The following is an 11,669-nucleotide window of genomic DNA, read 5'->3' on the forward strand; positions in this document are numbered from 1 at the left end:
GATTTGATAACGCATAAATGACAAAGATTCTTTTTTTTTTTTCCAGATGACCATGTTTTATATGTAAAATAATCAGAATATTATAGAATATAGAGAGATCAGAAGTCAGGCGTTCTGTGGCTTCCGTACGTGAACTGTTTACTTCCTGAAGGGTTGGACATCGACGAAAAGACGTGGAAAAGTGCAGGGTGGTATCATCAGCGTTGGAGTGGGTAGGAAAAGAAGTTTGGTTTAGAAGATCATTGATGAATAATAGGAAGAGAGTGGGTGACAGGACAGAACCCTGAGGAACACCACTGTTAATAGATTTAGGAGATAAACAGTGACCGTCTACCACAGCAGAAATACAACGGCCAGAAAGGAAACTTGAGATGGAAGTTACAAAGAGAAGGATTGAAGCCATAGGATTGTAGTTTGGAAATCAGAGCTTTGTGCCAGACTCTATTAAAAGTTTTTTTCGATATTCCTAAGGCAACAGCAAAAGTTTCATCAAAATCTCTAAAAGAGGATAACCAAGACTCAGTAAGGAAAGCCAGAAGATCACCAGTAGAGCGGCCTTGACGGAACCCATACTGGCGATCAGATAGAAGGTTGTAAAATGATACATGCTTAAGAATCTTCCTGTTGACGATAGATTAAAAAAAAATTTAGATAGGCAGGAAATTAAAGCAATAGGACGGTAGTTTGAAGGATTAGAACGGTCACCCTTTTTAGGAGCAGGTTGAATGTAGGCAAACTTGAATGTAAGCAAATAAATAAATAAATAAATAAATAAATAAATATACATATATATATATATATATATATATATATATATATATATATATATATATATATATATATATATATATATATATATATATATATATATATATATATATATATATATATATATATATATATTAATTAGTTAGTATAGTAGATGGGTGAAGGAATTTATTTATTTTTTTATTTTTATTTATTTATTTATTTTTTTATAAAACAACAAAAGGTTTGCCCTGCTTCATTCAGAAATTATTGAAAGGTCAAAAGTTTCGTGTACTCTCTCTTTCTCTCTCTGGGTGTGTGAAAGAAGTGGAGTATGGGAGCGACGGGACATCATGTCTTTTTTCTTGGGATGATACTTCATAGGATAGTCTTTCATGGGACACTATTTTCTTTCTTTTTTTTGCACTCTTTTTATTGTTTAATCAACTGATCAGCTGACTAATTAGTTTATTTATTTGTTTTATTTTCTAGTTAATGAGAGAAGTGCAGTATGTGGGTGGCATGAACTTCCTACTCCATTTTTTTTTTTTTTCTGAATATACATCTTTCTTAGGTCTCTCTCTCTCTTAGGCTAGTTTACACGGGGCAATTTTTCCTCTCGGCTAGCTCCAGCCACACGGAACTGCAGGCAGATTTCAGGCAAAAGTATTCACATGATCGAGAGCAGCCACCGGCCCGCTGTCACTGCATCAAAACATAAACAATCAAGATGGAATCCGACGACGATCTGGCTGCTCTAGCTATGATTCTGCTGATTTTGAAGAAAAAGCAAAAGAAGAAACGGTTGAGGACTCGTTCCTGGCTTGCGAGGAGTACAAGTAGAGAAGTGCAGTATGTGAGCGGCGGGAACTCGATATTTCCCGTGAGTCTCTATCCTTCATGGGACGCTCCATTTTCTTACTTTCTTCTGTTCCCATTATTTCTTCCACTTTTTATTTTCTATTGTTACTATTTTTTCTATACTTGATGAAACAAGTGGAGGGGGTGAGCGGCGAGACAACCTCGCCTGTCTTCCTCGGGACCCCCTCGGCGGCAATGGTGAGTCGCGGCGGCCGCCAAGAGAGGGCACCAGGTGCGCCACCTTCCTCGCCTCGCCAAAGGAAGCGGTAGGTATTTTCACTGACTCACAGTTTTCCTTCTTCACTGACGTATTTCTGGCTCAAAGTGTAACCTATATAGTATGCGTACTCTCAAGTGTTCCGTCTGGTCTAAAAATATATAGTTTAGAGAGTTTATAGTATGTAAAGGGAATATAAAGGCGGGTTACAAATGGCCTTGCTTATGTTATATTAAGGCCATTGCCTCATATGTTGCTTCCAAAGGAAGTATCAGGGTCTATGGTTTAACTATGACGTCTTTCTACAACGTACTAGTGTCTGAGATAGGAGGAGGGAGCATTGCATTGGGAGCAAAGTATCTATTTATAAAGGCGTGTTTTGAGGAGTGGTGGCCAGGCCTGGCAGTGTGTACTAGAGGTTGTGTTGTGCTCTGCTGTTTGTATAATTAGCAAGACCCACAGTGTAGTTTAGTCAGTATTTATCCCGTGAAGGGACGTCAAGTGAATGCTTTAGAAGATTATAGGAAAATAATAAGTATTTGCATGGCAATAAATCACCAGAAGACAAACATCTCTTTGCTTAATACCATCTCCATACAAAAATCTACCAAGCGTGCTCCGTAATTTATTTATTTATTTATTTATTTGTTATTATTTTTTTTTGTGTATGTGTGTGTGTGTGTGCGTGTTTCTCCCCACAACCTTGCTGCTAAACCTTTTCCACTCATCCATTATTATACTTGAAAAGCTGATTTTTTGTCCATCTACAAAATCTATAGCTTAACTACCTTGACATTTCATCTCCCATACACATTGCACTGGTAGTATGGCTGCTAAAAACAGCTAACAGTACAGATAGATTGGAAACTATCAGCACTGATAGAGGTACGCTAGGAAAATATTAATACCCTCACCGTGAAGATAATGAGGGGATGATAATAATGACTACAGAACCATTCTGTGTGTCTTTACTAATTTATTTCAACATGTGGCACATTATTAACACATCATATAGTCATAATATAATCTGTTAAAACATCATGCATTACAGCAACACTAATATAGTGTAGACGGGCAGGATTGTGAAGGTTGAGGGAAATTGTGGGATAAAAGCATACACTATGTTTGATACTTAATAGTGAAATTATGTAATTTTCTTAGATATGAAGCCAGAGATAGATATTTTGTAAAATATGAACTGCTGCTGCCATCTTGGTCTAGAGGTGTAGGCTTCAAATACTCATAGCATGGACATTTCTCTGCCTAATCTTTTTTCCTTGAACCTAACGAACTTAACCTAAATGCTGAAGTAGTTTAAGAACATAAATAAGGGAAGCTGCAAGAAGCCATCAGGTCTACACGTGGCAGTCCCTTTATGAAATATACCTATTTATTTCCACCTATCATCCCCATCCATAAATCTGTTTAATCTTCTCTTAAAGCTCCCTAATGACTTGGCACTAACAATTTGATTACTGAGTCCATTCCATAAGGTAAGGTTCCAGTAAAGTCATTATTATTGTACCGTCAATATCCTGTTAACAGAAACTTTAAATGCTATTTGCATTAGGTAATAACGGTGAATCTGAGAGGATGTTATTTTCACAACTAATGTAAGCTTATAACTTTAAATTTTCTGTTTTGAACATTCAATCCAGTATTCATTTTCCTTGTAATATATGCCAAGATTGGATTGGACTAAGTTTTTAAAATAGAAAAGGCAAAAGTTATATGTTGCCTCCCAAGAAACAAAGAAACAAGCCTAATAAATTCTTGAATTTTCATTGTAACGTAGCTTGATCTATGTACAGTAGTGACATCGGAATCAGAACATCCTATTTTTTGAACAAATTAGAACTTTATTATTTTGAGAAGATTATGCCCTATAATCCAAACACACTTTCAGAAACTGAACACTAATGTAGCATTTAGATTTGTTCACATGTCTTCCCCCATGCATCTGATCCACATCTTTGAGCAATGTATGTTCAGTTCATCACTAACATTTTTTTTTTTTTTTCTCTCCTCCCCATCATCATCATGGATATGTGGGGACAAAACTCACAGTTCTAGGTAGATGTGGTTGTGTTACATAGCTGCATCATGATGGATGTGAGTACAAAACACACACACTCACAGTGGTGGCACAGTGGTTAGCATGCCCAATTTACAACCAGCAGGTCCTGGACTGTATGCTTAGGGCAGGTCAGAAATCTTTGGGTGGACTTCTTTGCAGTGATTAGGTACCTGGTGTAGGTCAGGAGTTGTGACCCGCTACTATGGGAGGAGAAACAGCAGGACAAATTCATGGGGTGGCCAGACCATCTCTGGCCTGGTCTGTCAGATTAGTTGGTTGGTATCTCTGTAAGATACTTCCTTAGGGTTAATGTGTACTCAGTATGTATGTTATGTAGATTAATATGTAAGCTCTTGATTTTCAGCAGATAAGGCCAACAAATAAACTGTAATTATTATATTATTATTAATGGTTCTATATTGATGTGATGTTTTTATTATTTGTATTAGAGATTTAGGTCATATATTTATCTTAATATACCTTAACTGTGTGTATTTGTAGTTAAGTGTCTTGAAAATGGATTTTTGTGCAGTCCAGAAATAGATTAATTCACTTTCCATTATTTCTTGTGGAGAAAATAGTTTTGAAATCTGAACTTATCTCCATCTAAACAGCCTCATGGAACAAATTAAATTCTGATTGTGAGGTACCACTGTAGCTGACTTTTCTTGTAGATTTTAATGCATTCCAGATAATTACAACATTAATTTTGCCTCAAAGATCACAAGAAAATCTCCCAACAAACTTGGGGATTTATAGGTATACAAGGATTTCTTTTGGGGAAAGATGAAATACAGCTGCCATGTAACAGTCTTCTAATTGCCTCAATAGATTCTCACTAATGCAACTTGATAATCTCTTAATAGCTGCAGAGCAGTCTGCTGTAGTGAATATTTTGTACAGTGTTTAGGCATGGCCCCCTTGGGGATTCTCCTGCTCATCTTTCTGCCACATCAGTCACAACACTCATCTTTCTGTCTGATATGTTAACTATTTATTGCTTCATCATTAATTTAAATATATCCATTTCTTTAATAAGAATGAAAAATATTCTGAGCATTCTGAAGAATAATAGTAATGACAATGTAGGTGACTGAGATCACATCATCTGATCACCATTCATAGTGAAAACTTCTCTCCCACACCTGCCACATGCCCTTGTGTGCTTCACAGCAATGAGAAAGAACTTATTTACAGCAAAAAAATGTAGATATATTTCTTAGAAGACTAGGCTGGCATGGATAGTGCATTTTGACTGCTTCATATGTCCAGCAGTTTCAGCAATAGAAATATTTCCTTGTCTTCATGCAATAGCCCAAGCTTTTCCTTCTGAGAAAGCTTAACAGCACCTACATCTACTCACAGATGGTCAAGTTATCAGCAGCAAGAAATTTTATTACAAATGTATGCATAACCAGTCAGTGAGAATGTGCATTGCCTTTCCCCATACCCAGTCAAAACAACACTGGCCATTAATCTTTGCTCTTCTCATACAACCACCAAACACCACATGTTGTTAAACTTTGTGCTGACATATTATTATATTATTATAATATTATTATATTATTATTATTATTATTATTATTATTATTATTATTATTATTATTATTATTATATTATTGTGGGGAAGGTGCACATAGAATTAGAACCCATCAGTCACTCAAGATTTTTTTTTTTTTTTTTTTTCTCCTCCTCCTGACACTAAACCTTTTTCACCCTTTGATTCTATCTTTCCTTGTGACCAAACTAGATAGCCCATCCATATTACAGGATAAGGATTTTCCATTCACTGTTAAATCTTAGACACCCTTAAATATCTCACAAAATTGTTTGCATTTGTGTATGTGTGTGTGTGTGTGTATTTAGCTAGTTGTATTTATCTATTTGTGATTTACAGGGCCTAAGCTATGCTCGTGTGGTATTGTCTCCATATCTACACTTGTCCAGATTTTCCTCGAAGTTGTGCGCACTCATTGCCAATACTGCATCCTCACTTAGCTTGTTCCAAACTTCTATATTTCTCTCTGGGAAACTATATTTCTTTATGTTATTTAAGTATTTTCCTTTTCTTAGTTTTTTTCTGTGGCCTCATGTGTATCTGGTATTTTCTGTTTCCCTTAGCAGTAGTTTCTCATTATTAATTTCTTTCAACAATTTATAAATCATTATTAAGTCTCCCCTTTCTCTCCTTTGTTCCAATGTTGGCAGATTCATTTCCTTTAAACCTGTCTTCATATGTTAATTCTTCCAGTTCTGAAACAATCGTCATTGCCATTCTTTGTGTCCTTTCTATTTTTTTTTTTTTTTTTTTTTACGTGTTTCTTGTTGGGGAGACTACACTGATTCAGCATATTCCAGCTTTAGTCTAATCATAGTGGTAATTATCTTTCTCACTATATCTTTATCCATGTAGTGGAATGGTTTCCAATATTTCTCATAATTTTATATGTATCCTGGATATCTTTTCTACATGTTTCTCCGACTGCTGACTATCATCACTCCCAGATCTTTCTCTTCTTGTACTTTTATTATTTCGTCATTTCCCATTTTATATGTCCATTTTTGTGTCTCTTCACTTTTTGCAATTTCCATTACTTGACATTTTTCACATTATATTCTATCTCCCATTTCTTACTCCAGTCCCAGATTTTATTCAAGTCCTCTGGTAAAATTTTAGTCTTTATTATTTCATTTATGCCTTTATAATTTTGTATCATCTGCAAACAAACTCATGTAACACTGTACTCCTTCAGGCATATCATTTATGTAGATTAGGAAAAGTATTGGTGTCAACACTGGTCCTTGTGGTACTCCACTATCTACTTTTCTCCTTTTTTATTTTACATCTTTTACTACCATTCTCATTTCTCTTCTCTTTAAGTAACTTTCCATTCATTTCTCTCTCTCTCTCTCTCTCTCTCTCTCTCTCTCTCTCTCTCTCTCTCTCTCTCTCTCTCTCTCTCTCTCTCTCTCTCTCTCTCTCTCTCTCTCTCTCTCTCTCTCTCTCTCTCTCTCTCTCCATTTAATCCTCCTATTTTTTTTTTTTCCACTCAAATAAAAGCTCATCAAATTTGTTACACATGATTGCTTTTGTCTAAAGTCATACTCTTTTTCTGTTATTATATCACATTTTCCTAGAAATTTTGACCACTGCTTCTTTATCGCTTTTTCACAGATATTGCATACTATGTTGATCATTGATACTGGTCTACAGTTTAGTGGTTCTTCTTTCTTTCCACTTTTATAAATTGGCAGTATGTCTGCTCTCTTCCATTCCTTAGGCACTCTTCCAGTTGATATTGAACACTTTATTATGTCATATACTGGTTCAGTTCATTGTTTCCTGCACTCTTTTAAAATGAAACTTGACTCTCCATCTGGTCCTATTGCTTCTCTTTCTTCCATTCCTTCATCATTTTATAAACTTCTTTGATTGCTATAATTTATCACATTTGCTTGTTTGTCTTCTCATGGTGTGGTTCTTTAAATTCTGATTCTTCTGTGAAAACTCGTTGAAACTTTTTGTTTAGCAATTTACTCATGTCTTCATATGTTTCATTTCCATCCTCCAACCTTTCTAGTTTTTCTTTTAGTTTAATTTTTCCATTTGTGAATTTGTAGAACAGTTTTGGTTTGTTCTTGCACTTTTCAGCCATATCCTTTTCATATACTGTGTGTGTGTGTGTGTGTGTGTGTGTGTGTTTACCTAGTTGTAATTTACAGGGCCTGAGCCATGTTCATGTGGTTTTGTCTCCATATCTACACTTGTCCAGTTTTCCAGAAAGTTGTACACACTCATTGTCAATACTACATCCTCACTTACGAGTAGCATGTTCCAAACTTCTATATTTCTCTTTGGGAAATTGTATTTCTTTGTGGTACTTAAGCGTCTTCCTTTTCTTAGTTTTTTGCTGTATCCTCGTGTGAATATGGTACAGTGAAACCTCATTACCAAACACCTCCCTTTTCAAAACAAATTGGTTTTCAAATAAAATTTTGAACTTCTAATTGCTTTGGTTGTGGTACTATAATTTGGTTCTAGAACAAAGTAATTTGATTTCAAATATTAAAAAGACATAGCAAAAGCTACCGATTATTATTAATTTATAGTTTCTATAAATATCTACTTCGTTTTTATATATTTGGAGGAGAGACATAAGAGTATAAGACAGTAATTCAGTTTTCGATATAAGGTAAATGTGATCCTACTGAAAAAGCTTCGATGTAAACAAACAGTTTTCAGTGCTCAGGAGTAATCCTGAGCCACCTGTGGCTCTCTCAATGATTTCCAATACCATCACTACCACACAACTGCATTTTTCCAGTAGCTTTTCCCAGCAGCAAGATGTCAGAGTGTTATGAACACCATTTTGGTGGTAAATGGATTGCTCCTCTCAGTGTCCTTCTGTGAGGCTTCCCTCACTAGATCGGTCTAAACAGTATCTTCTGATGAGTTGTGTCAATGTGTTCATTCAACTGACATTTTTTCACATTAAATTCCATCTCCCATTTCTTACTCTGGTCCCAAATTTTATTCATGTCTTGTAGAATTTCACAGTGTTTGTTGTTTCTTATATGTTTTTGTAATTTTGCATCGTCTGCAAACAAACCTGTGTAACTACCTCAGGCATATCATTTATATAGGTCAGGAAAAGTATTGGTGCCAGCACAGATCCTTGTGGTACTCCACTACCTACTTTTCTCCATTTTGAATTTACATCTTTTATTACTGTTCTCATTTCTCTTCCCTTTAAGTAGCTTTCCATCCAGTTTATAATTTTTCCATTTACTCCTACCTTTTCTAGCTTCCACAGTTGCCTGTTGTGGGGAACTTTGTCATTTTTTTTTTTTTTAGATCAAAATACACATTGTGTGTGTTTGTGTGTGTTTATACGGTGTGGGTATTACATTTTGTTTTCTAAAGAATGCTGTAATTGTAGTATGATCTTATGTATTGTATAGTGATGATATTTTTTCTTGCAGCAAGATGAGCAGTTCAGAGGAAGTGTCATGGATCGCCTGGTTCTGTGGCCTGAGAGGAAATGAATTTTTCTGTGAGGTATGTTGAAATCCTCATAGCATCTAAGTTAACTTGACTGGCACCTTACTTTTAGTCTTGTGTTGCATGGTATTAAATATATTCATGTGTATTGCTCTTTCATTGCACTTTCTACTATTTTAATATATGAGAATACAAAAATGAAAATTCTTGTGTTAACATTCAGAGTAGAATCAAACCTGTAAGCTCTGCTTCTTTACACTTTCACTGGAACTACTTTTTATTTCCTAATATTTAGAATTTGGTCATATTGCATTTTCCTTTCAATATTATTTGTACATGATATGGCAGTAATCCAGCAATCTTGAAAGAGAAGATACATCCATACTAACTTCAGTTCATATTGTGCAGGCTCTTGTTATTGGTGGAAGTTCTATATACAGTGGAACATCGGTTACTGAATGTCTCCCTTTCTGAACAACTCTGTTTTTTTAACAGAAATTTTAACTCATCATTGCTTCAGTTGCCATACCATAATTCGGTTTTCAAAGTTATTTGATTTCAAATACTACAAGATGTAGCAATAGATGTCATTTTTTGCTAATTTATAGTTTCTTTAAATATTTTCTTAATTTTTTTTGTATTTTGGAGAAAAAACACAGAGGGTAAGACAGTAATTCAATCTTTGAAATAAGTTAAATGTTATCCTGTTGAAGAACCAGGGTTACCGTATCATGGAATTTCATCTGCTAGTGTGGAAATATTATGACATTTGGCAGCTGAGTGTGGAATAAATTTCTACATCCACATCTTCCAAGAAACTGTGAATATGAAAAGAAATGTGTACTAAAATTATGCAAAATTCATGTTAACATACATTAATATATATATATATATATATATATATATATATATATATATATATATATATATATATATATATATATATATATATATATATATATATATATATATATATATATATATATATATATATATATATATATAAAATTGTCAAAGTAATGTTAACTTCCTGAAATTAGTATATATTTCTCCTTTTATATTTAGTAGCAAATTCTACATAGTTGTAGAAAAACAGGTATCACTGAATTGGCAACACTCAGTATTCCACACAGTGTTGTTTAGAAATATAGTAACTGTGAAGAACCTCGATGTAAACAAACAAGATTTAGTACTTAGGAGTAATCCCAAACCTCCTGTGGCTCTCTCTATGACCCACAACTCCATCACAAGTACACAACTGCATTTTCCCAGTAGCTTTTCCCAGCAGCAAGATGTCTAAGTGTTATGATCACCTTCATTTTGGTGGTGAGTAGGTTGCTCCTATCTGTGTCACTCTGTAAGGCTTCCCTCACATGATTGGTGACAATCATGGTCTAAACAATATCTTTTGATAAATTCTGTGTCAAGAAGTTCATTCAATACATCCTTTCTGGATAAAAGAAATTCTAAGCTGGAGATGTTGTGGAGCAGCCATCTTAGTAGTGGGAGCATTGGTCATTACCAGGGTTAGCATTAAAAAATCCACCTAAAAAACTAAGGGCTGTATTCATCTGAGACTATTGTGCATATCATGGGCCTCAGGGAAGCAGCTCATTCAGTTAGGGAAATAACTGAACAGTTGGCAGTATCCAGGACAAGTCAAGCATTGGTCATGGTGGTTCTGGGAGAAAGGGAATCGTGACATGCCTGAACCTAAAAAACAGTCTGGATGCCATTACTGTATCATTGTGTGAAGTGGTCTGATATCAAGACACCTGGACCCTTTAAAACTAACAGCCCTCTGGGGTGCCCCAGTCTCAGATGAATAATCATTCATTTTAGCCATAGTAGCAAATTGAATGAATTATCACAAAATGTCATTGTGCAATAATATGCCAGGATGCAGGAAAAAAGTTGCAACAGATTACTACTCTCCAACATTTCCCAAGGCATGTTTTTTTTTTTTTTTTTTTTTATTATGTAGGAAGGACACTGGCCAAGGGCAACAAAAATCTAATAAAAAAAATGCCCACTGAAATGCCAGTCCCATAAAAGGGTCAAAGCAGTGGTCAAAAATTGATGAATAAGTGTCTTGAAACCTCCCTCTTGAAGGAATTCAAGTCATAGGAAGGTGGAAATACAGAAGCAGGCAGGGAGTTCCAGAGTTTACCAGAGAAAGGGATGAATGATTGAGAATACTGGTTAACTCTTGTGTTAGAGAGGTGGACAGAATAGGGGTGAGAGAAAGAAGAAAGTCTTGTGCAGCGAGGCCACGGAAGGAGGGGAGGCATGCAGTTAGCAAGATCAGAAGAGCAGTTAGCATGAAAATAGCGGTAGAAGACAGCTAGATATGCAACATTGTGGCGGTGAGAGAGAGGCTGAGGACAGTCAGTTAGAGGAGAGGAGTTGATGAGACGAAAAGCTTTTGATTCCACCCTGTCTAGAAGAGCAGTATGAGTGGAACCCCCTCAGACATGTGAAGCATACTCCATACATGGATGGATAAGGCCCTTGTACAGAGATAGCAGCTGGGGTGGTGAGAAAAACTGGTGGAGACGTCTCAGAACACCTAACTTCATAGAAGCTGTTTTAGCTAGAGATGAGATGTGAAGTTTCCAGTTCAGATTATAAGTAAAGGACAGACCGAGGATGCTCAGTGTAGAAGAGGGGGACAGTTGAGTGTCATTGAAGAAGAGGGGATAGTTGTCTGGAAGGTTGTGTCGAGTTGATAGATGGAGGAATTGAGTTTTTGAGGCATTGAACAA

General features: G+C 35.6%; 1 protein-coding gene across 5 annotated transcripts in view; it reads left to right on the plus strand.

Annotated features, from left to right (window-relative positions):
* Positions 1–1,255: 1,255 nt before the first annotated feature.
* LOC135110901 (casein kinase II subunit beta) overlaps positions 1,256–11,669 on the plus strand; it is a 39,025-nt gene continuing 28,611 nt past the window's right edge. For 2 of the 5 annotated variants that reach the window (XM_064023532.1, XM_064023533.1), the window contains exons 1-2: positions 2,214–2,243; positions 8,886–8,961. In XM_064023532.1, coding sequence (XP_063879602.1) covers positions 8,890–8,961 — 72 coding nt within the window. In that variant the 5' untranslated portion in view covers positions 2,214–2,243; positions 8,886–8,889. Of the gene's footprint in view, positions 1,875–2,213; positions 2,244–8,885; positions 8,962–11,669 lie in introns of those variants that run through there. The other 3 variants (XM_064023534.1, XM_064023530.1, XM_064023531.1) reach the window with 3 other exon arrangements.

Source organism: Scylla paramamosain, chromosome 21, assembly GCF_035594125.1.
Source record: "Scylla paramamosain isolate STU-SP2022 chromosome 21, ASM3559412v1, whole genome shotgun sequence".
NCBI classification, from domain to species: Eukaryota; Metazoa; Arthropoda; class Malacostraca; order Decapoda; family Portunidae; genus Scylla; species Scylla paramamosain.